Source organism: Triturus cristatus, chromosome 3_2 (genome assembly GCF_964204655.1).
Source record: "Triturus cristatus chromosome 3_2, aTriCri1.1, whole genome shotgun sequence".
Lineage (NCBI taxonomy): Eukaryota > Metazoa > Chordata > Amphibia > Caudata > Salamandridae > Triturus > Triturus cristatus.
This window is the reverse complement of record NC_140584.1, coordinates 1,182,974,024-1,183,001,090: the sequence shown is the minus strand read 5'-3', so window position 1 is coordinate 1,183,001,090 and position 27,067 is coordinate 1,182,974,024. Positions and strand designations below refer to the sequence as shown.

The 27,067-nt window shown below is 53.5% G+C and overlaps 1 protein-coding gene across 7 annotated transcripts in view; it reads left to right on the top strand.

Annotated features, from left to right (window-relative positions):
• TTLL4 (tubulin tyrosine ligase like 4) overlaps positions 1 to 27,067 on the top strand; it is a 525,559-nt gene that overhangs the window by 412,448 nt on the left and 86,044 nt on the right. For all 7 annotated transcript variants that reach the window (XM_085650094.1, XM_085650089.1, XM_085650090.1 and 4 more), the window contains one exon: positions 25,027 to 25,167. In XM_085650094.1, the coding sequence (XP_085506220.1) occupies positions 25,027 to 25,167 (141 nt within the window). The remainder of the gene's footprint in view (positions 1 to 25,026; positions 25,168 to 27,067) is intronic.

The following is a 27,067-nucleotide window of genomic DNA, read 5'->3' as shown; positions in this document are numbered from 1 at the left end:
GCTGGCTCTGCCTTGACATCTTTAACTTTGGTCGGATCGGGCCCGATGCCTTTATCTGAGAAGCGATACCCGAAGAAGCTGATGTAACGGCATAGGAATTCGCACTTATCCCTGTGTAGGGTCAATCCGCAGTCCCTGAGGCGTGTGAACGCTGCGTTGAGGTGAAGGAGGTGATCTCCCAAAGTGGAGGCGTGTACCAGAATATCATCACTCACGTTAAGTACTCCCTCCAGCCCTTGCAGGACGGTCTTGATGATGTTTTGGAAGACTTCGGCCGCGCTGGAGATTCCAAAGTTGAGGCGTTTGTATCGCCAGAGACCGGCATGGGTGGAGAAAGTCGTGATCGGGCGAGAGTCCGGGTGTAGAGGGACTTGATGGTATCCGGACCAGGGGTCCATTTTTGAAAACCACTTTGACCCCGCGAGTTCGCCTATGATGTCGTCAACAGTGGGCGTTAGGTGCAGCTCCCGCTTGATGGCGAGGTTCGGGATACGCATGTCGATGCAGATTTGGACTGCATCAGGTTGCTTCGGTTTTTTCGCGACCACGATGGGGGGACACCCACGGGGTGGGGCCTCGCACCCGTTCAATGATTCCAACTGCTTCTAAAAGGCGGAGTTCTGTCTCGACTTTTGGGCAGAGGTGGAGGGCAATTCTCCTGTGCCGGAGGGCGACTGGGGCTACCGACTTGTCGATGTGCAGGCGGAACACTGGGCCTTTGAGACATCCGATCCCCCTCGAATAAAGGTGCGAACTCTGCTATCAGGCGATCCAGATCGTGTGCTTGCACTGTCAATGCAAAGTGGATGACGCGCAGTTCTTGAGCGGTGCGGCAGTCGAGCAGGAAGCCTGACCCTTCTCGGGAGACGTAGACTTTGGATGACTGATGAATGCCGTTGAGAGAGGTCAGCTTGGAATACTCCGCACAACCGAAGTGGGGTGGGGGTCCCAAAGGCGTACACCTGGACGTTGGTGCTACGAAGGACTGGTGGAGTGGGTAATACTCTGTAGGTTCTGACGACCATGAGGTTGATCGTTGCTCCCGTGTCGATGAGTGTTGCCACTGGGTGACCTTGCACTTTGACGGTGCACATGGGCGCTGCTGTCGGGGAGGCGGATAAGGCGTGCAGCATATGCACTACGTGCACGGTTGTGGCATCATCTTCGTCCATGTCACCGCTTGAGGAGTCATCCGGGAGCGGTTTGAGCGTCTGCACTTGTCGTGGTTGACCTTGCGACTGTTGCGGAGGCTTCGAGCGACAGACTTTTGAGAAATGGTTGACCTTTCCGCACGCGCTGCAAGTCTTCCCTTGGGCTGGACATGCGCCGTCATGCGGGAGTGGGCCTCCACACCATCCACAGAGGCGGACCTTGGTGTTGCGTCTGGAGCTTTGGGCTCAGGGCTTCCTGGGTCTTTGTCGCGGACCTCGTGTTTCGGAACGAACAGCGCAGACAGGTTCTTCCTTTACAGCTGCTGTGGCCTTGAGTTCCATATGGGCCGCCCTAGCTTTGGACAGTTCCTCAGAGCGCCCTAAGGTCAGGATGTCCTTCATTAGCATGTTGTGTTCTTAGAGAACGCGCTGGTTAGGCGGCTCTCACTGGGTGAGGGTTAGGCAAACTGCGGGCTCATGGAAGCAGCAGGATGACACAGGTACCTGGAAGCTGCATGTGGAGCACGGGGCAGGGTCACCTGATGCTGTAGACGACGGTCGCTTCACTCGAAATCGGCAGTGCAGGAGGTGCGATACCGTTGAGGGCCAGAGGGGGGCAGCAGAGAGGCGGCAAGGGCTTACCGCGATAACGCTCTGCTTCTGCGGCTCCAGCCGCTCCTCAGGGCAGGTGGGTGTGCGCACCCGCGCACTTCGTTGAGCTGCATGTCCCCAATGAGCACTGCCGGACCGGCGGGGAACCTTGAACGCCGGCAACGCAGGCAGGAACACGAGGCCGACACCAGCGCTCCGCGGGGTATACGGAAATACCGGCGGGAGCTGCACGGTGGACGCAGGTTCGTGGAGGCAGCCATGGGTACCACGGTGGATGAAGGGTAGGTCAGCGACGTGCCGACACCACCTCGTCGCCAGTGTAGTATCATGCTTAGGCTCGGCCTGCGCTGTGACATAAGACCGCCGACACTATAACTTTGGTTAGTGGATAGCGCGGAACTAAACCACGCCCAGAGCCCTGGGCTTTTTATTGACACTCGCACACGTGGTCTCGACATCCGTCGAGCCCACCTTTAATGTTGATTTTGGAGGGGTGATCAACTGTGGCATCACCCCTTCTACTGCGAGAGCCGTGGGCTAGTCCATGGTCTCTCGCGACATTACAGCACCTATATGTGGAAGAGTCCAGAACTTCTTCCTGTCTGCCCACTTCCTTCTCATTAATAGCTTTAGCTGCAGGCAAAGGGAGGGTCCGGACTTTACTCCAGTCCCCCCTACTCATCGCCTGTAGTCTCGCAACTGCGAGCATTCCAGAGAGTGAGATCTTACCCAGCTGTACTCGCACGTTCCGTGCACGAGGGTCATCTTGTCGCCTCTCCATCCGTCTCTGGGTCAATACATATACATAAATACAAAAAGGAAGGTGCACCAGTAAAAAAGTCCAAATCCCAATAGGTATTCTTGAAATTTCTTTTATTCTTTTAGTTCCCAACGATAAAACTCAGCCAACGCGTTTCATTCTACACAAGAACTTCTTCAGGGCTAAAAGACAACTTTATGACCTTCGGCAGTAAAAATGCAATGTAAGTAGTCCCATGTGCAAGAAAGGTTCATAGAAACGAAACTCCGAAATAAAGAGATGCATCTGAGAATACGTCCATTTGATATTTCATAATATTACTCCATGATAAGAGTTCAATCAAGAGGGTTCCAGAAATCTTAGAAGTCCCATAACACTGGACGCCAACTAAGGGAGCGACGGTATAGTAATATGAAATATCAAATGGACGTTTTCTCCGATGCATTGTCTTGGTCTATATTCACCTTATGTTGAACATCTCTTTATTTCGGAGTTTCGTTTCTATTAACCTTTCTTGCACATGGGACTACTTACATTGCATTTTTACTGCCGAAGGTCATAAAGTTGTCTATTTGCCCTGAAGAAGTTCTTGTGTAGAATGAAACGCGTTGGCTGAGTTTTATCTTTTGGAACTAAAAGAAATATCTGAAAGAAACACGTTAGTTAGATTCCTCACCTTAGAATATCCCCAGGCGTCAGGCTGGATCCGGAAAGATTTTTGTAGCAATACTCCTTGCGCGTAGCTAGGCGTCGTCTGCGGCTGCGCATCTGTCGTTGGCGTCGTACGCCGAAATGACGTCGTCGGAGTACTTAGACGCCGCCCTCGCGCGCTGACGTCAGTTCTTCTTTTTTCCACGCCAGTAAGCGCCGATCCAGGAAGAGCTTACCCCTAGTCACTTTTTGACTAACTTTTTGACCTCTTTTGGTTACTCGACTCGACATCTGGTGCCGGTAGGATGCCTGGATTCAAGCATTGTGACGCCTGTCACCGACTGATGTCGGTCTCGGATCACCATCGCCGGTGCCTGTACTGCCTGGCGGCCGACCATGACGCGGAGTCGTGCCCCGACTGTCAGGCCTGGACGTCGAAGGCTAGGCAGGTGCGGTCCCGTAAGCTACTCGAGCCTCAACACTCTGCTCCGCGTCGCTCTCGGTCCCGGTCCAGGAGGAGGTCCAAGGACCGCTCGCGGAGCCGCAGCCATCGACATCGCTCGTCGGGATCTTCGGGTAAGTCCCGTCACTCCAAACACTCTAAGAAGTCCAAGCGGCGTCCGCGCTCTTCGGAGTCCCCTCACCGGTCGCGCGACCTGGCCGAGGGTCTGGGTGGTTCCACCCCCGCGGCTCCGTCGGAGCCGCAGGAGCCGCGCTCGTCCCCATACCCTCCGGTCCCTGGGACTGACGCGACTCCGGCGGAGGTCAGTGCCTTCCTCTCGCCCATGAGGAATCTGGCTCCGCCGTCGACGCCTGCCGGCGCGCCTTCGGGCCCCGCAGGGTTGACTGGGCGACCTCGCGTGCCGGCGGCTCCGGCCCCGACGCCACAGGTCCCCGAGGGATCCAGGCCTGGATCTCTGCCAGTGCCGGTTGACCTCACAACGCCTCCGCCGGCGCTGACACCGGTTCCGCCCCCGACGCTGACCCTGCTCGGCGTCGAGCCTCAGTTTAGCCCTATTCTGGACCCGGCACGGTGCCGTCCGACGCCGTTACCGGCGCCGATGGGTGACCGCTTCATCCACCGTCCGGCTCTGATCATTCCTCCTGTCTACCAGGCATCGGATGATGAGGGCGACTAGAAGGGGTCTCAGGACCTTCTGGCCGAACAGGCCCAATTGTCTCAGGACTGGGCAGAGCAATTGGGGGACGCCAGCGGTTTGGATACCTCTCCAGACGCTGGATTCATCTCTCCTCCGACTGTGGCCTCGGAGGAAGGTGCAGCCTTTTCTGTGGTGCTGCGCAAGGCGGCCGAAGCCCTGGGGCTCGAGTTGCCTGCTGTGGCTGTGAGGACTAACGTCCTCACCGAGGTGCTTCAACCGACAGCAAGCTCCACTGAGCCTCTGCTGCAGTTTAATGAGGCCCTCATTGACGTTCTCCAGGGCACTTGGTCCAAGCCCTCCACAGTCCCTCCTGTGGACAGGAACGTTGCCCTGCGCCACCGCCCTGCTCCGGGCTACCCCACATTCCTCTCCCACCACCCCACCCCGAGAGCCTGGTTATCCAGGCCTCTACCTCCCAATCCTCCTTCCCGTCCGCTCCTCAGGATAGGGAATCCAAGCGGTTGGAGCAGTTTGGCAAGAAACTGTTCTCGTCCCTGAGTTTGGGACTGCGGTCTTTAAATACTGCTTGCCTTTTGGACCGTTACTCCCACTCGCTGTGGGATGCGGTGGAGGACGTGCTGCCCTTGTGCCCGGAGGAGGCCCGGGAGCGACTCACCCAAGCCCTTGCTAACGGGCGAGATGCAGCGCGGCACGCCATTAGATGTGGACTAGACACCGCGGACTCGCTGGGTCGGGCAATTTCCACCACGGTGGCGCTTCGGCGTCACGCCTGGCTGAGGTCCACGTCGTTTTCTGGGGATGTCCAAAGCTCACTCATGGACATGCCCTTCGATGGCACTCGCCTTTTTGGCGAGAAGGCTGACAGTGCGCTGGCCCGGTTCAAGGACTCCCGGGCCACGGCCAAGTCCTTGGGTCTTTCGGTCCCGCGGCCGCAAACTTCCGCCTTTCACCCCTTTTGTGGCCAAGGAAGGGGCGCCTCCTCACGTCCGCCCAGCCACCGGCCGCAGAACCAACCTGCACGCGGTCGTGGTTTCCGCCGAGGCGGTTCTGGAGGACAACGTGCCGGTCAGTCCACATCCACCCCGGCAGCATCCGCCTCAAAGCCCTCCTAGTCCGAGCTTTCAGGCCCATTCAACGCCAGTGGGGGGAAGGGTTCGCCATCACCGAAATGCTCCACTGGCGCTCCATCACTTCGGACAGATGGGTGCTGCAAATCGTCCGAAGGTGCTACTCCCTCCCCTTCGAGACGACCCCTCCAGCCATGCCACCGCAGAACCACCGTATGTCGGGGGATCATTTGCATCTTATCCGGGAGGAGGTTTCGGCCCTCTTGGCCAAAGAGGCCCTCGAGCCCGTTCCTGGTCCAGAAGTAGGTCGTGGTTGCTATTCCCACTACTTTCTGGTTCCCAAGAAGGGCAAAGGGGGCCTACGCCCGATCTTGGATCTCAGAAGCGTGAACGCCTTCCTCCGGAAGGAACGGTTCAAGATGCTCATTTTGGCTCAGGTACTTGCTGCCCTAGACCCTGGAGACTGGATGGTAGCGTTGGACTTGCAGGACGCTTATTTCCACATCCCCGTCCTGCCGGCCCACTGGCGTTACCTGCGGTTCACGGTGGGTCAGGAGCACTTTCAGTTCACCGTGCTCCCCTTCGGCCTCACCAGTGCCCCTCGGGTGTTCACGAAAGTGTTGGCGGTGGTCGCTGCTCATCTGCGCAGATCAGGGGTCCCAGTCTTCCCCTATCTCGACGACTGGCTGTTAAAGGCGGGCTCGCCCCAGCAAGTCGTCTCCCACCTCCAGACTACGGCGGACCTCCTGCATTCGCTGGGGTTCTCCATCAATGTGCCGAAGTCGCACCTGAGTCCCTCCCAAAAGCTCCTTTTCATAGGGGCGGTTCTCGATTCGGCGCAGTTCCGGGTCTATCCGCCGGAACAGCGCGTCCTGGACATTCGAGCCCTGATTCCCATCTTCCGGCCTCTGTCCTGGATTTCGGTCAGGTTGGTGCTGCGGCTTCTGGGGCTGATGGCCTCCTGCATCCTGTTAGTACCTCACGCCAGATGGCGGATGCGGGCTCTGCAGTGGGACCTGAAGTTTCAGTGGGCCCAGCATCAAGGCAACCTGTCAGACCACGTCTTGATCTCGGAGGGCACTGCGAAACAGCTGCAGTGGTGGCTCACGAATCGCGATTGGGTCAGTGGCAGATACCTCTCCCTTCCCCAACCTGAGCACGTGGTAGTGACGGATGCGTCCCTCCTGGGATGGGGGGGCCATATGGGAGAGGCGGAGATCAGAGGACTCTGGTCTCCGGCGGAGTCTCGGCTCCATATCAATCTTTTGGAGCTGAGGGCGATCCGACTTGCACTGAAAGCCTTCCTTCCCTCTGTCCGGGGAAGTGTCGTGCAGGTGTTCACGGACAACACCACCGCCATGTGGTATTGCAACAAACAGGGCGGGGTGGGTTCGTGGACCCTTTGTCAGGAGGCCCTGCGCCTCTGGACATGGCTGGAACACCAGGGCATCACCCTGGTGGTTCAACATCTTTCGGGCTCTCTGAACGCCAGAGCGGACGAACTCAGCCGCCGGTGCATGATGGATCACGAATGGCGTCTGAACTCGGACGTGGCGCAAGGTCTCTTTCTGCAGTGGGGAGAGCCTTGGTTAGAGCTATTCGCCACCGAAGGGAACGCGCAATGTCAGCAGTTCTGCGCGTTGGAATTTCCAAGGCGGCACTCGCAAGGAGACGCTTTTCGTCGCGAGTGGAGTTGCGGTCTGTTGTACGCCTTTCCGCCTATACCACTTCTGCCCAGAGTGCTGAAGAAGATCAGACGTGACCGGGCCCAAGTCATCTTGGTGGCTCCGGATTGGGCACGAAGGTACTGGTATCCCGAGCTACTCGGTATGTCCATCGATCCCCCGATCCGACTGCCTCTTCGGGAGGATCTTCTGTCGCAGCAGCAGGGGACGGTCCTCCACCCGAACCTGTCCAGCCTCCACCTCCATGCGTGGAGATTGAGCGGCGGCAGTTGATGCCATTTGACTTGCCTCCTGAAGTCTGTGATGTCATTCTGGCAGCCAGCCGTCCCTCCACAAAGACGGTATACGCCTGCCGGTGGAACAAATTTGTGGCATGGTGCACAGCAAAGGCTGTGGATCCCCTTTCTGCCCCTCTTTCTGAGGTTCTCCTCTTTCTTCTTTCTTTGGCCCAGCAGGGCTCTGCTCTGGGCACCTTGACAGGTTATCTTGCTGCTATCTCCGCCTTCCTTTGGCTTCCTGATCAGCCTTCTCTTTTCAAGTCCCTGTTGTTTCACGCTTTCTCGAGGCATTACTCATATGTACCCTCCTGTTCCTTTCGTAATGCCTCAGTGGGACTTGAACCTTGTTCTCACTTTTCTGATGTGCGCTCCCTTTGAGCCCCTTCATAACTGTCCCATCCGTCTTTTGACTTTGAAAACTGCTTTCTTGGTTGCAATCACCTCCGCTAGGCGGGTGAGTGAGCTCCAGGCTTTGTCATCCAAGCCTCCCTTCCTTTCAGTTCATCCGGACAAAGTTGTCCTCCGGACACGTCCTTCTTTCCTGCCTACAGTCGTGACTCCCTTTCACATCGGGCAATCTGTCACGCTGCCCACCTTCTTTCCGCCTCCGCATCCTTCAAAAGATGAAGAGAGGCTCCACCGTCTGGACCCAAAACGTGCGCTATCCTTTAATTTGGACCGCACAAGACCGTTCCGGGTGGACGACCAACTTTTTGTTGGATACGTAGGGGCTAAGAAGGGTAAAGCGGTACACAAGCGGACTATCTCTCGGTGGGTCGTGTTGTGTATTAAGACCTGCTATTCTTTGGCAAAAAAGGTTCCTCCTGTTGGGCTACGGGCCCATTCTACTTGGGCCACAGCGGCCACGACTGCACTGGGACGGGGAGTCCCATTGCAAGACATCTGTCAGGCGGCGACGTGGGCTTCGCTGCACACGTTTGCGAGACATTACTGCCTGGACAGCCAAGTCCGGAGGGATGGCCACTTTGGCCGTTCTGTTCTCCAGGACTTTCTGGTGTGATCTTGGTTCGCAGACCCACCACCGGGGTTGGTATTGCTGGGGTATCTATTCTAAGGTGAGGAATCTAACTAACGTGTTTCTTTCAGATGAACAAGTTACTTACCTTCGGTAACGATGTATCTGTAAGAAACATTAGTTAGTTGGATTCCTCACCGACCCACCCAGCCTCCCCGTTCTGCGAACCGACATCTAGGGTTAAGGTTCTCCCTTTCAGGGCCCTAGATTTTTTGGCACCAGTGTCGGTCTCTTGCATGGCTCAGCGTCCCTGGCGCGGAAAGCTGTGTACAAGAACTGACGTCCGCGCGCGAGGGCGGCTTCTAAGTACACCGACGTCATTCTGGCGCACGACGCCAACGACGGACGCGGAGCCGCAGACGACGCCTAGCGACGCGCAAGGGGTATTGCTACAAAAATCTTTACGGATCCAGCCTAACACTTGGGGATATTCTAAGGTGAGGAATCTAACTAACTAATGTTTCTTACAGATACATCGGTTCGAGGCATGTGGGCTGCTGAATTCATATCTGTGCATAGATCGCCGCCTAGTGTTGGGTCCGGATGTTTGCACGTTGTTGTCCTGGAAGAGTCTTCGAGGTATCCTGGGATAGGTGACTCCTCCCCTGGACTACAGTGCGCATGGGCATCCTCTCCATCCTCAGATTGTTTTTTTCCGCCATTGGGTTCGGATGTGCTATCTTAGCTCAAGTTAGGAAAAACTTTATCGAGGCCAAAAGGCCTTTAGTTCGCGTCGGTACTGTTTTCTCGATCGGTTTCGATACTCCTTTGTTAGTTTAACAACTTTCAGCACCGACTTTTCGCTTCTTACCTGCCCATCGACGACATCGACGATGGAATCGAGGACACCGTTCAAAAGATGTCCGGTATGCAATGCGAAGTATCCCCACATCGACGTCCATCCGGTGTGCAACAAATGCCTTTCGCCGGATCACGACGAATCGACATGCATGGCCTGTGCCCGGTTCCGTTCCAAGAAGACTCTACGGACTCGACGAGCGGCAAGACTCGAAGCGCAGCACGCGGCACCGGCCCCGGCAGACATCTTCAACGCCGAGAGCGAAGATGTCGAAGAATTGGAGATCCTACCCTCCAGTCCCGTTTCCGAACATGACTCCGGATCGAACGACGTCGACGAATCACTCTTTCGCAGAGATGAAGACGACACCGAGGTAGGAGACTACGATGAGGCCTTAGGGGCCGAAGAGAGTAGCTCCAATGACGAGCAAGGCCTACCCGTTCAGACTGAAGAGAGCCCAGTGCCACAGTCTATGGCTCCGGTCGAGGGATCGCCTTTGGGCCTTACCCGAGACCTATCCCGCAGTTCTTCGGCCCCGCCCTCGGGCCCGGCCTCGGACGTTCAGCGGCAGCCATTATTACCTAAACCGGCTGGTTTCCCTTCTTTCAAACCGAAACCGAAAGCTGCACTGGTTCAATCGAAACCGAAACCAAAAGTGGCGCTGGTCGGATCGAGGCCTTCCACACCTTCAACGCCAGCGAAGCGCGTCGGCACCGAGCGCACCAAGCCAGACTTCGGTGCCGAACTTGAAGCGGCCGACGTCGGAGTCGGCATGCGGAAAAAGGCCTTCGGTGCCAACAAACCTGATCGGTTCCCGGCGTCGACGCCATCGACACCAAAGGTCACATTGCCGGCTGCGTCTCACATCGCTTCCACGGCACCACCGAAGCCTCATGCATCGAAGACGTCGACGGCCATTCCCGCCCCTCGACTCGATGACCCGCCGGCGCCGAAAAAGTCGACGACCGCCTCGACAGACCTGGTCGGCGCGAAAGCCTCAAAGACGCTCCAAGTGCGACCTGGTGCAGCACAAAGCAGCAAAACCAAAACGGTCCTCCAGGACACGTCTGGCTCCGGCCCAATAAAAGCTCCAGCTGCCTCTTCGGCGCCAGCCAACATTACTTTTGGCCTGCCTCCGTCCACGATCCCAAAAATATTCCAACTCAGGACGCGGGTCGCCCACACCACAACTACACCTGCTGAGGCGTCTCCGTCACATGTCATCGACGCCATCACCGGCAGGATGGTTATCCACGAATGGAGGATAACTTCGGAGCCACCTTTGGACCCTTTCCGGATCCCGCTAAAAAGGAAGCTGCCTGTGGACTCAAAACCTCTCCTAAGCGAATCTTACCACTCGCCCTACCAAGATCCACAATCATACTCTCCCACACACTCCGACACGGATGTGTTGGGGGATTACATGGATGACCAAGTCCCCTACCACGGAGACATAGACCCTGATTACCAACAGGACCCTGATCAAACTTGGGGCGACCCTGTAGATCCAGGTGCACCTCTAGATGCACTGGACCCACAACTCTATGGGGCGAAAACATCTCCCACAGAGGACACTGCAGCGTTCAACGCTCTTATCGAACGTGCCGCAAATAATCATGGAGTGCAGCTTCACTCTGACACCATCGAGGACGACTTTCTTATGGACACCTTCGCATCCTCAGAAAGACATGTAAAAACTCTGCCCATGTTGAAAGGGGTCCTCAAACCAGCCAAGGACATCTTCAAAGAACCCACCAGGGCACGAGTGATAAACCCCAGGATCGATAAGAAATACAGATCGGCGCCTGGGGACCCTACTTACATCAGAGGCCAATTACCACTAGACTCCATTGTCGTAGCGAATGCTCGCAAGAGGGCACACTCGCAGACGACAGGTGACGCTCCTCCCCCGGACAAAGAGTCCAAGGTGCTAGAGACCTCCGGCAAGCGAGTTGCCGCACAGGCTGCCAACATATGGCGCATAGCCAACACTCAAGCGCTCCTCGCTCGCTACGATAGAGCGCACTATGACACATTGGAGCAACTACTCCAACATCTCCCTGACCAGTACAAAGAAGGTGCAGAAATTCTCATCAGAGAGGGACAGTTACTCACAAATGCTTCCATCAAGTGTGCACTAGATGTCGCAGACACGGCTGCCAGGGCCATTAACACAAGCGTCATGCTGCGACGACATGCCTGGTTGCGAATCTCCGGATTCAAACCTGAGGTGCAAAATAATATACTCAACCAGCCTGTCAACCCCGACTATTTATTCGGACCGGAGGTTGACACCACCCTTGAGAAAATAAAAAAGGACACGGACACCGCAAAGTCCATGGGGGCTCTCCAGACTCAGTCCTTTCGGAGCAGCTCCTTTCGTCGCCCCGGAAATAGAGGAGCAGGTAGAGGACAGGGGTCACAGCAGACATACAACAAGGGCAATACACAAACCACCTACGATAAAAACACCCGGGGTGGATACCGTGGCTCCAGTACAAAGGGAAGAGGACGCGGCTACGGCAACACCAGGTCCTCCCCCAAGAACAAGCAGTGACGCCCTCTCCCTTCCTCCCGACCACATAACACCTGTCGGGGGAAGGCTACAAAGGTTCCTGTCCACGTGGAACTCCATCACCACGGACAGGTGGGTCAAAGATATTGTCAAATACGGTTACTGTCTAGAGCTAACCTCCACTCCACCCACAATTCCTCCAAGAAACCGTCCTATGTCCTCAGAGCACTTAACGCTCTTACAGCAGGAGGTGCAAAGCATGCTTCTAAAAGGCGCAATAGAGGTCGTACCCGTCCACGAGCAAGGTACGGGGGTGTACTCCCTGTACTTTTTAATACCGAAGAAAGACGGGTCACTCAGACCTATATTGGACCTGAGACCCCTAAACAGATACATTCTTTCCGAGCATTTTCACATGCTCACTCTCCAGCAAGTCCTCCCGCTGCTCAAGCAGGGAGACTTTCTAGCCACACTGGACCTCAAGGATGCGTATTTCCACATACCCATTCACCCATCACACAAAAAATACCTCAGGTTCACTGTTCAAGGACAGCACTACCAATTCAGAGTCCTTCCCTTCGGCGTGACAACGGCACCAAGGGTGTTTACAAAGTGCCTAGCTACGGTGGCGGCACATCTACGAAGGCAGCACATACACGTCTACCCTTACCTGGACGACTGGCTCGTTCAAGCGAAGTCAGCCCAGCAATGTGCCAGCCACATGTCCCGCACCATTCACCTCCTTCACAGTCTGGGGTTCTCACTAAATTACCCAAAATCCCATCTCCAGCCCGCACACGTACAACAGTACCTAGGTGCGACTATAGACACTCTGGCGGCCACAGCTCAGCCAAATTTAGTGAGGATCAACAGCATTCAAATGCTGATCTCCAGGTTCAAACCCCAAGACTCACTTCCAGCACGAGTGTTCATGCAGTTGATAGGCATGATGGCCTCCTGCATTTTCATAGTCCCACACGCGAGACTACATATGCGCCCGCTTCAGGAGTGCTTAGCACGTCAGTGGAATCAGGCTCAAGGACAGTTGAAAGACCTAGTGTTGGTGAGCGGTCGGGCATACAACTCTCTGCATTGGTGGAATCCTCAAAACCTTTGCAAGGGCCGACCGTTCCAAGAGCCTGTTCCACAAATAGTACTGACAGCGGACGCGTCTCTCCAGGGATGGGGAGCTCATGTACTCCACTACACAGTGCAGGGACTATGGACGACACAACAGAAGAAGATGCACATCAACCTTCTGGAACTGATGGCAATCTTCCTGGCCATGAAGGCATTCAAAGTACATCTGTGCAACAAAGTCGTGTTGATCCGGACGGACAACATGACTGCCATGTACTACATACAGAAGCAGGGAGGAACACACTCTCCACAGTTGTCTCATCTGGCTCAGAGCATGTGGAAGTGGGCCATTCAGAGGAACATGTTCCTCATGGCAGAGCACCTTCCGGGCAAGGACAGCCAGATGGCGGATCTGCTCAGCAGACACAGCCACCAGATGCACGAGTGGGAGTTACACCCATCAGTACTCCAACCGTACTTCCAGCAGTGGGGTCATCCGGAGATAGACCTCTTCGCCACAAGCAAACGCAAAATGCCAAAGCTTTGCCGCCAGGTTCCCACATCCGCAGTTGCAGGGCAATGCGATATGGATGAACTGGTCCGGCAGATTTGCGTACGCTTTTCCCCCAGCGCCGTTGATACCGCTGGTGGCTCGCAAACTCAGACAACACTCCCTGACACTCGTCCTAGTTGCTCCTACGTGGGCACGCCAGCCATGGTACACCACCTTCCTCGAACTTTCCGTGGTACCGCATCAAAGGCTGCGGATCAAACCCGCGCATTTGACGCAGAACCATGGAGAGATTCAGCACCCAGATCCGCAACAGCTGAACCTGGCAGTCTGGCTCCTGAAGTCCTAGAGTTTGGCTACCTCAACCTGCCACCTGACTGTATGGACATCATCAAGGAAGCCAGGAGACCCACTACAAGAGCTTGCTATGCAGCCAAATGGAAAAGGTTCGTCATTTATTGCAGTAATAATGACGTTAACCCGCTGGACGCATCCATCCAAAACATCATTTGTTACCTCTTACACCTATACCGATGCAATCTGGCGTACACCTCTATACGTGTCCATTTGACAGCAATATCAGCCTATCTGCAAACCAGGCAGCACCTCTCACTATTCAGAGTGCCTGCCATCAAAGCATTCTTGGAAGGACTCAAACGAGTCATTCCACCAAGCCACCCACCGGCTCCAATTTGGAACCTCAACCTGGTCCTCACACGCCTGATGGGTCCACCCTTTGAACCTCTCCACTCATGCGAGATTCAATTCCTCACCTGGAAAGTAGCTTTCCTAGTAGCAATCACTTCTTTAAGAAGGGTTAGTGAACTCCAGGCACTAACAGTTCAAGAGCCATTTATACAGGTCCACGCCAACAGGGTCGTACTACGTACCAACCCCAAATTCATGCCCAAGGTAATCTCGCAGTTCCACATGAATCAAACTATTGAATTGCCCGTTTTCTTCCAAAACCCACAAACTGTCGCGGAACGAGCACTCCATACACTAGACGTACGGAGGGCCCTCATGTACTACATCGACAGGACTAAACCCTTTAGGAAGACAAAACAACTGTTCGTTGCCTTTGCCCCACACCACAAGGGTAACGCCATCTCCAAAGCAGGGATAGCCAGATGGATCGTTAAATGTATTCAAATTTGTTATCAAAAGGCAAAACGCACATTAACTATTCCCCCACGAGCCCACTCAACACGCAAGTTAGGGGCCTCCATGGCTTTTCTAGGAAATATTCCCTTGCATGATATATGTAGAGCAGCCACCTGGTCCACCACACACACATTTACCAAACACTATTGTGTAGATGTGCAATCAAAACAGCAGGCAGCTGTAGGACAGGCTGTTCGCAAAACCCTTTTTCAGACCGCTGCAGCTGGCACTGGTAGCCGCCGCTAATAGAGGGCACTGCTATACATTCTATGCACAGATATGAATTCAGCAGCCCACATGCCTCGAACTGAATATGCTACTCACCAGTATGCATCTGTTCTTGGCATGTAGGGCTGCTGACATTCATATCGCCCTCCCTCCTCCCCGGCGCCTGTAGCAGCTGCAGCTCTCAGAATTACTGTAAGCATGGTCATCACTTTTCTGTATCTACTCCATCACTGCCACAATGGCGAAAAACAATCTGAGGATGGAGAGGATGCCCATGCGCACTGTAGTCCAGGGGAGGGGTCACCTATCCCAGGATACCTCGAAGACTCTTCCAGGACAACAACGTGCAAACATCCGGACCCAACACTAGGCGGCGATCTATGCACAGATATGAATGTCAGCAGCCCTACATGCCAAGAACAGATGCATACTGGTGAGTAGCATATTCATTACCGAAGGTAAGTAACTTGTTCTTCAAGAATACCTTTTGGGATTTGGACTTTTTTACTGGTGCACCTTCCTTTTTGTATTTATCTTCTTCATCTGGCTCTCAGTGGAGTTATTCTACGACGAACTCCAGAAGATTTGTGCACAGGACTTGAATATTAATTTGATACATTGGGATTCAAGTGCTAAACTAGGAGTCAGTCGTAGTTTCGTCCGATGCTTTCAATACATATACATCACTGCTGTAGTTTCAGGGAGGTGCATGTCTCCCTCATGCTTTCAGTCTCAGGAGTGTTTCTTTTCAAAATCTTAGGGTCCGATCGCAGTTTTAGCCCCTCCATGTATGCAGAAGACATAAGAGGCGTGTTAGAAAAACACTCCCACACTGGAAGGGTGGTGGTGTTCTCCCAGACACACTGTGGTAGCTTGGCTCGAGTGGTCAGGAATCAGGCTCCGTGCTAAGCATACGACATACCCAAACAATAACCATGCGTGCATCCGTTCCAAAAACGACTCTACACCGTAAAAATTATGAAAATATCTTTCTTTATCTTCTTTTTCTCTTAGTTGCTGATTAGATAAATAATAACACAATCACAATATACAACTTTTTAAATAGTGCAGGTCAAATAAATACTGGCTTAATGATTCAATAAATAGGGGTGATCATAAATAATGAAGGCATAAATATAAGTGCAATACATACAGGCAATTAAATATTCTGAGGCAATAAATACTGTAAACCAATAAATATTGTGCATCAATAAATACTGTGGACCAATAAATACAGTGAAGCAATAAATAGGTTAAATACAATAAATACAGTGCCCCTAATAAATAATTAAAAGCTGACAGTGACACTCATAGAATCAGATCACATTGGAATTCCTAAGGGCTGATTTGGCCCAGGCACAGCTTGTGGGGATGTGGAAGGCTTGAGGGTGTCTACTCCCTGGCTTGGACAAGGCGGAGGCCTAAACTGAGGTAGATCAAGGGGGGAATACCAGAGTCCTGGCTCTCTCCCTCCACACAACCCCTCTAAATTAGTCTCAGCTCACCCCCTGGCACAGTCAGGTTGGTTCCAGCACCTCCCTAGCCCCTTAGAGCAGTTTCTCAGGTCTCCACAGGGCCTTAGGCGCCCTCTACTCCACTTACTGCCCTTTTTCTGATGCTCCGACGCCGCTGGAGTCGTGTCGACGCCGTGAGGCGGTTCCGATTCGATGTCGGCGGCCTCGGCACAATGTCAGTTCCTGACGACGCCGGTAGGCGGCTCCGGTTCGATGTCGGCGGCCTCGGCTCGATCTCGACCTCCGATTCGATGGCGTCGGGCAGTCTTTACTCGATGTCGACTTCGGGCGGCTCCGGTCCGATGGCGACCTCAACTTCGATGACGTCGGCCGGCCTTGACGAGATGTCGACTTCCGGCGGCTCCGGAGTGCGATCCTCACTCCCGACCTCCGGTGCTCCTCTCCTCAGGTTTCCGGCGACTCCGGAGTGCGACCTCACTCCCGACCTCCGGTGCTCCTCTCCTCAGGTTCCGGCGACTCCGGAGTGCGATCTCCACTCCCGACCTCCGGCACGCTTCACCTCGGTCTCCGACGACTCCGGAGGGCGGACTTCACTCCTCCGATGACGCCGCTCACTCGACCTCGGGTGACTTCCTCCTCGACCTCTGGTACTCCTCACGACCTCTGACGGCGCCCTCTCTCGACCTCTGGCGGCTCCGGGTACGACGTCCGCTTTCCAGTCGGCGCCGCTTCTCCACCTCGGGCTCCAGGTCTCAGGCTACTCGACGTCGGACTCCAGGGAAACCAGTTTCCAGGTCAGGATCTTGCTGTTCTCTGTCTCTAAGGCCTGTTCCTGCTGTCCAGGTCCTTAGGATGGTTTTTCTTGCTTCTTCCCACACAGGGCTCCAGGTTGGGCTCAGTCAGTAGGGACTAGTATCAAGGGTGGGTTTATGGACCCCACTCCAGGCACAAGTTTCCACCCCTGCTGCTTCACTCCTTCCTCCTTCAAGTTTCTGCTGCTCTCTCCTCACCAGTCAGGTGCCAACTGCCAGCTCCAACTGTCAACTCTGGCTTAGCTTCCCAACATTCTAAACCGCCTCCAACTGTCACAGGGTTCTGGAATGTTCTGGAAGGTGCTGGTAGGTTCCAGTGGATGCTGGTGATGTCACAGGTGGCCACCATTTTGTGCTCCAGGCCCTCAGACAGAAGTTTCAGGGGTAGCTAAAATGGCTCCCTGAATCTGCAGCAACACTAAAAAAAATCTGGTGGTTCCCAAAAAGGAAAAATTCAAACAGGGTTTCAGGCAAAAGTGGGACAAAATAAATAATGATGAGGAGGGACCACCCAAAGGGCTGACAGGTCTAACACGCGTCCCCCCCCAGCTGAAAGTGGGGAGAGCTACCCAACCCCTTGGGAGTTCTCATCACTAAGGCGGAAATACCTTGAGAGACCGTCTGCATTGGCGTGGTCCACTCCAGGCCGATGTTCCACCTGAAAGTCCATTCCCTGTAGGGAAATAGACCACCTCAACAACTTGGGATTCTCCCCCTTCATTTGCATCAGCCAACGAAGGGGTCTGTGGTCGGTCTGAACCAGGAAGTGCGAGCCAAACAGGTATGGCCGCAACTTCTTCAGAGCCCATACCACTGCAAAGGCTTCACGCTCAATTGCACTCCACTTCTGTTCCCTGGGAAGTAGTCTCCGGGATAGGAAGACCACGGGTTGATCCAGACCCTCTTCGTTGAGTTGCGATAACACTGCCCCAATGCCATGTTCTGATGCATCTGTCTGGACAATGAACTCCTTGGAAAAGTCTGGGGCCCTTAAGACCGGGGCCTCGCACATGGCTTTCTTCAATCTCACAAAGGCTTGCTGACAAGCCTCCGTCCAGACTACCCGTCGAGGTTGTTTCTTGGACGTGAGCTCCGTGAGGGGGGCTACGATGGTACCGTACCCCTTCACGAAGCGGCGGTAGTATCCCGTGAGGCCCAAAAATGCTCGGACCTCAGTCTGTGTCTTGGGGGGTTCCCAGGCCATGATGGCCTCGATCTTCGCCTGGAGGGGTTGCACCGCTCCCCTACCCACCAAGTGTCCAAGGTACACTACCGACCCCTGCCCGATCTGGCACTTGCTGGCCTTGATCGTCAATCCAGCTTGTCTCAGGGCCTGGAGAACAGCTTGCAGGTGACGCAAGTGATCCTCCCAGCTGTTACTGAAGACGGCTATGTCATCCAGATAAGCAGCAGAGAAACTCTCCATTCCGGTGAGGATCTGGTTTACCAGGCGCTGAAACGTGGCAGGTGCGTTCTTGAGCCCAAAGGGCATCACACAGAACTGGTAGTGGCCATTGGGCGTGGAGAAGGCTGACCTTTCCCTTGCTCCATCAGTCAAAGAGATCTGCCAGTACCCTGAAGTAAGGTCAAAGGTACTTAGATATTGGGCAGCTCCCAGCCGGTCAATCAATTCATCCGCCCTAGGGATCGGATGAGCATCAGTTTTGGTCACTGAATTCAGTCCCCGGTAGTCCACACAGAACCTCAGTTCTGGTTGGGCACCCGGTGGTGCAGCTTTTGGTACTAACACCACCGGACTGGACCAGGGGCTGCTAGAAGGTTCGATCACTCCTAGCTCCAGCATCTTAGTGACTTCACCGTTAATGCTGGCCTTCACCTTGTCTGACATCCGGTAGATCTTGGACTTCACAGGTGGGCTGTCTCCTGTGTCCACGTCATGGACGCACAGGTGAGTCCTACCCGGGACAAGGGAGAACAACGAAGAGTACTGCCCCAGGACCTGGCGACAGTCCTCCTGCTGTTCAGGAGTTAGAGATGGGGAGAGAATCACTCCCTCCACCGACCCATCCTTTTCTTGAGACGCAACAAATCGGGGAGAGGCTCGCTTTCCACGTCCTCTCCTCCGTCAGTCACCATCATCAAGATGACTTCGGGCCTCTCGTGGTGGGGTTTGAGGCGGTTGGCATGCAGCACCCACAGGGGCTGACGAGGGGTCTTCAGGTCCACCAAGTAGGTAGCCTTACCCTTCTTCTCCAACACCTCAAAGGGTCCTGACCAGCGATCCTGGAGGGCACTAAGCTCTCCTGGTTCGATCACCCACACCTTCTGGCCAGGCTCCAACTCCACCTGGTGAGCATTGTGGTCATACCACGCCTTCATCACTGCTTGGCTGGCTTCCAAGTTGTCAGAAGCTTGCTTCCACAACTTAGCCATTTGGCTCCGGAAGGCCAGCATGTAGCTCACCACATCCTGGGGAAGCTTTCTGGGAGTTCTTTCCCATCCGTCTCTCACCAGGTTGAGAGGTCCACGTACAGGGTGCCCATACAGAAGCTTGAAGGGGCTGAAGCCCACTCCCTTCTGTGGCACTTCCCTGTAGGAAAAAAGTAAACAGGGTAGGAGGACGTCCCATTTCCTCCGCAGGCTTTCAGGCAGACTTCTGATCATGCCCTTCAAGGTTTTGTTAAACCTCTCCACCAGACCATTTGTCTGGGGGTGGTAAGGAGTGGTGAACCGGTATGTCACTCCACACTCCTTCCACATGGCCCGCATGTACGCTGACATGAAGTTGGTCCCCCTGTCGGACACAACTTCCTTGGGAAAACCCACTCGGGTAAAGATTCCCATCAGGGCCCTAGCCACAACAGGTGCTGTTATGGTCCTCAGAGGTATTGCCTCTGGGTACCGTGTGGCATGATCCACCAGAACCAGGATAAACCTGTGACCAGCTGACGTTGGCGGATCTAACGGACCCACAATGTCGATGCCCACCCTTTCAAAGGGGGTGCTAACGACAGGAAGTGGTTCCAGGGGAGCTTTCAGCCTCACCCCTGTTTTCCCACTGGCTTGGCAAGACACACATGTCCGGCAGTAGGTATCGGACGACACTTTCATCTGAGGCCAATAAAAGTGTGGGACAAGACGTGCGAAGGTCTTGTCTTGCCCCAGGTGTCCTGCCAATGGTATCTCGTGAGCCAACTCCAGAAGGAAGGCTCGATAACGTTGAGGGACTACCAAGGCTCGTGACGATCCGTGTAGGGGTGCCTTGGGTTCACTGTAGAGGAGGCCATCCTCCCAGTAAACACTGTAGTTCCCTTCAACGTTCCCTGCTGCCTGGGCTTCGGCCTGTCGCCTCAGCCCCTCAAGGGTAGGGCACTCCCTCTGGCCCTGGCAGAATTCCTCCCTGGACGGGCCTCCCTCCACGTGCCACTCGGCCGGGATGGGTAGGTCCTCCAGGTTGGTAACGTCCCCCACCGCAGACTCCTGGTCCACCACCTCCGGTGGCCTATCCGTCCTACGGGGTGGGGACGCCGAGGCAGGCTCCTCCTGTCCTCGGTTCTTCCCTTGACTGGCAGCTGGCTGGGCCTTTGTTCCAGGCTCCAGCCGAAATGAACTCCCTCTTCGGGTAGTCGCGGTCCTTGTGCTCACACAGGCCCAATCAGGTGTACCCAGCATCTCAGTGTGAGTCCGGTATTCCACCTCCTTCCAAGCATTGTGCTCCATGTCATTCCCCAGCAGACAATCGACTGGCACGACAGGGCTTACGGCAACTCGAAGTGAACCTGCAACCCCCCCCCATTCAAAGGGAACCTCGGCCACGGGATAGTGGCCTGTTCTGCCGTCAGCCATCGCGGCTGGGTGGAGTACATCGGGAATTACCTGCTCTGGAGACACCAGTTGGCTACGCACCATAGTCATTCTGGCTCCTGTGTCTCTCAGAGCCTCCCCTCTTTGGCCGTTGATGGTGACCCACTGCCCATACTTTGCGGTATTTGCGGGCACCTGGATCTTAGGAACCATCTCCCGTTCTCCCAGGGACACTAAAGTGACACCCGCCCACTCCCTTCCCTTAATTAAAGGCATCTCCTCCCCGAGCACTACACTAGCTACTCCGGGGGTCTTTCCTCCAATGGGAGGGGGTGGTCGTTTCAGGCACTTCGGATCTCCTTTATAGTGTCCAACGCCACCGCACTCGTAGCAATGGACAACCCTTGGCTGCTGACTCTGGCCAGGATTAGGGTTTCTGGGTGGGTTAGCCCTAGGGGTGAATCCTGTTCCCTTCCCTTGGAAGTAATTTTGGGGGCCTTTGGAGAACTCCTTTTTCTTTCCCCCTCCCTCTTTCTTCTGGGGGGCGCCCTGTCCGGCCTTTTGAGTATCCCCTCCAGTCCCCCTTGTGGACACCCGGGTACTAGCCCAAATGTCCGCCTCCTCAGCAAGCTTCCGGGGACTGGTCAGCTTGCTATCCACCAGGTGTTGCCGCAGTTCAGGGAAACATTTCTCGAGCAGGTGTTCCTTCAGTACTAGGTCAAACAACCCCTCGTAGTTCCTCACTTCACTGCCCTGAATCCAACCCTCTAGTGCCTTCTTTGCATAGTCCAGGAAGTCCACCCAATTCTGTGTGCCCAGTTTGTGACTACCCCTGAACTTCTGTCTGTACTTTTCGGGTGTTAGTCCAAACTTTCTTATGAGCGCCAGTTTCATGGTGGGGTAGTGGGTCTGCTCATCCTCTTCGAGGGCCAATAAAGCATCCCTACCAGCTGGAGGCATGTACTTGTACAATCCCCCTCCCCAGTACTTCTCTGGAACCCCATGGGCCCTCAACGAGACCTCATAGGCCGCTAGCCAGTTGGCGATATCGTCACCCGCCCCATAGCTAGCTACTATGTCCTTTGGCAGGTAGGGTTTGGGTTCCCTGGTGTACTCTCGTTCTTCGCTGCCACCGTTAGGTACAGGGTGTGCCCCGATTCTCAGGATCTGAAGATCTATTTCTTTCAGCCTTATCTCATGAGCCATCCTCTGTTCCTCCTTCTCCTTCTCCAGCCTTGCTAAGTCCCATGTGAGCTGTCTTTTCTCCCTCCGGTCTGTTAACTCCACTTCAGACAAGCCACCGCTAGAGGCACTGCTGCCCTTCCTGGAAAGTGTCCTGGGCCCCGCTGACAGGTTCCCCACCTCCGGTTGGTACAAACCAGCTCCCTCACTGTCGGGCTCTCTATCCCTGTCCTCCTCCTCAGCCTTGCTTTCTCGGCGTGCCTCCCCCCAAGCCCTTAAGCTGGTTTGGAGTGCACCCTTCTTTGCTCCTGGGGGACAATACACCCCCTCCCGCTGGCAAAACTCCCTGAGTTGGGCCACAGTGTACGTTTCTAAATTCTCCAGTACAAACTCCATCTTGCCCACTCAGGTCAGAGGACAGTTATTTGCAGTAACAATGCAGGGGGGTACCTTTAATAATTCCTCCTCCCACCACCAGAGTAAATTTGGAAAAAACAAAAACCCACAATTAGGAAGGCCGCTTTGAGAAAACTCCCGGTGTAGGCCTATGGACTACCCACAGTTATTGTTGAATAAACGTAGGCACAGCTCTATCCCACCACTGAACACCAATTATGTTAGAAAAACACTCCCACACTGGAAGGGTGGTGGTGTTCTCCCAGACACACTGTGGTAGCTTGGCTCGAGTGGTCAGGAATCAGGCTCCGTGCTAAGCATACGACATACCCAAACAATAACCATGCGTGCATCCGTTCCAAAAACGACTACACCGTAAAAATTATGAAAATATCTTTCTTTATCTTCTTTTTCTCTTAGTTGCTGATTAGATAAATAATAACACAATCACAATATACAACTTTTTAAATAGTGCAGGTCAAATAAATACTGGCTTAATGATTCAATAAATAGGGGTGATCATAAATAATGAAGGCATAAATATAAGTGCAATACATACAGGCAATTAAATATTCTGAGGCAATAAATACTGTAAACCAATAAATATTGTGCATCAATAAATACTGTGGACCAATAAATACAGTGAAGCAATAAATAGGTTAAATACAATAAATACAGTGCCCCTAATAAATAATTAAAAGCTGACAGTGACACTCATAGAATCAGATCACATTGGAATTCCTAAGGGCTGATTTGGCCCAGGCACAGCTTGTGGGGATGTGGAAGGCTTGAGGGTGTCTACTCCCTGGCTTGGACAAGGCGGAGGCCTAAACTGAGGTAGATCAAGGGGGGAATACCAGAGTCCTGGCTCTCTCCCTCCACACAACCCCTCTAAATTAGTCTCAGCTCACCCCCTGGCACAGTCAGGTTGGTTCCAGCACCTCCCTAGCCCCTTAGAGCAGTCTCTCAGGTCTCCACAGGGCCTTAGGCGCCCTCTACTCCACTTACTGCCCTTTTTCTGATGCTCCGACGCCGCTGGAGTCGTGTCGACGCCGTGAGGCGGTTCCGATTCGATGTCGGCGGCCTCGGCACAATGTCAGTTCCTGACGACGCCGGTAGGCGGCTCCGGTTCGATGTCGGCGGCCTCGGCTCGATCTCGACCTCCGATTCGATGGCGTCGGGCAGTCTTTACTCGATGTCGACTTCGGGCGGCTCCGGTCCGATGGCGACCTCAACTTCGATGACGTCGGCCGGCCTTGACGAGATGTCGACTTCCGGCGGCTCCGGAGTGCGATCCTCACTCCCGACCTCCGGTGCTCCTCTCCTCAGGTTTCCGGCGACTCCGGAGTGCGACCTCACTCCCGACCTCCGGTGCTCCTCTCCTCAGGTTCCGGCGACTCCGGAGTGCGATCTCCACTCCCGACCTCCGGCACGCTTCACCTCGGTCTCCGACGACTCCGGAGGGCGGACTTCACTCCTCCGATGACGCCGCTCACTCGACCTCGGGTGACTTCCTCCTCGACCTCTGGTACTCCTCACGACCTCTGACGGCGCCCTCTCTCGACCTCTGGCGGCTCCGGGTACGACGTCCGCTTTCCAGTCGGCGCCGCTTCTCCACCTCGGGCTCCAGGTCTCAGGCTACTCGACGTCGGACTCCAGGGAAACAAGTTTCCAGGTCAGGATCTTGCTGTTCTCTGTCTCTAAGGCCTGTTCCTGCTGTCCAGGTCCTTAGGATGGTTTTTCTTGCTTCTTCCCACACAGGGCTCCAGGTTGGGCTCAGTCAGTAGGGACTAGTATCAAGGGTGGGTTTATGGACCCCACTCCAGGCACAAGTTTCCACCCCTGCTGCTTCACTCCTTCCTCCTTCAAGTTTCTGCTGCTCTCTCCTCACCAGTCAGGTGCCAACTGCCAGCTCCAACTGTCAACTCTGGCTTAGCTTCCCAACATTCTAAACCGCCTCCAACTGTCACAGGGTTCTGGAATGTTCTGGAAGGTGCTGGTAAGTTCCAGTGGATGCTGGTGATGTCACAGGTGGCCACCATTTTGTGCTCCAGGCCCTCAGACAGAAGTTTCAGGGGTAGCTAAAATGGCTCCCTGAATCTGCAGCAACACTAAAAAAAATCTGGTGGTTCCCAAAAAGGAAAAATTCAAACAGGGTTTGAGGCAAAAGTGGGACAAAATAAATAAATGATGAGGAGGGACCACCCAAAGGGCTGACAGGTCTAACAAGGCGTAAGCGTAGTCCTTCCCATGAGCCCATCCACTCATTATTCGCAGTATTTCTTGCGTAGGCTGAGGGTGCGGCTCAGAACCTCCCTACACACTGTGCCAAAACCATGAGATCACTGGCAAAGCATCACAGGAGCAAAACGAACCCGCCCTCCGAAAGGACGGATTGTGTTTTGCAAATGTAAAGTTTTCAGTATGCTATGATGGTCTTCATTTAAAAACATTTACATTGCAACGCCAATAGCTCTTAAAAAATGCGAGACCTATTGAATTGCAAATGCTGGTTAATTTCTGCACAGTGGTTGTGTAATATTTTCCACTTCCCTCTTTATACCTTTCCTGAGCTGTGGAAATACCTTGGTCTCAGTAAAAGCTGTCTGCCTGGCATGTACGCCCATGTTCTGTGTGTGTTGCTGCACTGTTGCCTTGTCGTAGTGCCACATGAAGAGGTTAATCACAGAATAAAGTGATCAGAGAACTCCTTTAATGTGCCGGTTGCTTCTCCACAGCCTCCATTCGAACTCCCCACTGGACCTGAATATCAAGGGGCAGATGATCAGTGACCTTTTGAATCTGGCAGGCTTTATTCTCCCCGGTAAGGACGAGCTGCCAACTGCAGAAAGCCCAAATGCCAGCGGCTCCAGCACCAGGTGAGTGTTCTGCAATCTCCTGCCTGACGGTACTGTGCACAGAGAACAACATGGGCTCCCCTGTATTGGTGTCAAGAAAAGATACAAAGCACTGTCGCTTTAGTGGAGAGTCCCAGCCTTGAGGGTTTGTTGTCGATTTGTATATTGTGAATGGTGCAATAAACCTCTGAGTGTCCGCGCTTTTTAATATTGATGTCGCATTAGTACAGTGGCAGTTAAATAGATAACAGATGAGATTAAATTACAAACTGGATACTGCCTTTTGCAAATGTGGATTGGGGCTTTTACCATTTCCAGTTCTAATAATTTTGTGTTTGTTGCAGTAGGCATTGGGGTCGACCTGTTGCGTATCTGCCAGTTTGTTGAGTTGACAGTTTAGAACATAAATCATTTGAGGAATGGGTCACATGCCCTATTGACTGGCCTCCTCTATGCCGGTCCGATATAACCAGCATTCTCTGTCCTCAGTACTTGTCATTGGTACATAGTTCATCTGCTCAGTTCAAATCCCTATTTGGAATCCTCAGTCATACCTTGTATACTGTGGTTTAAAGAATGCCATCATGTTGCATCCCATTATCCAAAGCTTGACCCTATCTATGCCTTGTGCCTTAAGTGAAAGGGCTCTGAGCACATCTGGCCTGACTAAATCCTCTGTAAATCTTTTTTCTACAGAGCTTCAGGGAATCATTTTACTATGTGGTAATCGATTTTTATGTTCCTGTACAACAAGGTGTGCATGCGTTTTTGTCCAGAAAGCTTATGTTAAGCAGCAGGCTCCGGTTTTGGTCCAGTGTTTTTGTCAGTCCCCTAACAATTGGAAGATGTGGTGTTTTGAGATGTTTCCCAAATGTTGCTGCAAGGGCCAATGAGCAGCTCTAGCATTGGCTGTACCGGTAACACTTGGACGAGATCCCAAGCTTTACACCAATGTCCACTCCATAAAATTCCTGCCACTGAACTGTATGGTGTCTATTCTGAGGTTCCCTAACACTTCCAGGCCTAGTGCGGGCTCCTTCGTGCCCTAAAACTTTCAGTTTATCCTCAGTGCCAGCTAGTTGCATAACCACTTGTTCTGAAATTTCTGCTTAGGTCAAAGTTACGAGTGCCTCTGATTGGTATGTTGGGGGCGCCTTTACGAATTAAGTAGAATGTGATTATTTAAGGCCAATAATATGTCATCTATAAAACTACAAAGTGCCGGCGTCATCCAGGTATTTTAATTTGTCATAAACTTTTGGGTTCACATCCTTTGTGTCTTCCGCTTCTTCCTTTCTTTTATCTTCTAAAACTATTCTTCTTTCTTCTCTTCTCGGCATTTTCCTTTTTTCATGGTTGCTGCATTTACTTTACAGTACTTTTATAAATGCTCTTAAAATTACAATCTGTTTACTGATCCTCATTACAACCCACGTATCCAATTCTAATTTTGTTGGAGTATTGGATCAAAATATCGAATCGCAGCATGTGTAATAAGGTAGAGGGCATAACTTGATGGTTCCAGATGACTCACAACCTCAAGCCCTCTCGCGACCTTGAAAGCATTGAAGCAGACTTAAGTCTAACCCACATAACTACAGGCTGCACGCCCATCATCTGACCAGAGCCAAGGTATTCCTGAAAACTTCCAAATCAACATTGAAATGTGTGCCAGGAAGCTTGTGACAGGGCCCAACAACAGTTTGGTGCTCCCTTCACATGAGGCGATACTGCTTCGACCTCCCAAATAATAGAAAATACTGCCTTCCCACACGGAGGCACAAACACAGCGAAGCAATATAAACACCTAGAAAGAGATCTCGCTGTTCTCAAATGACACATTAAAAGACTGTTCTCAGAATAAGGCATGGGGGTTTATTCTCTAACAAAAAGGCTTTCCCAGATGTCAAATTAACAACAT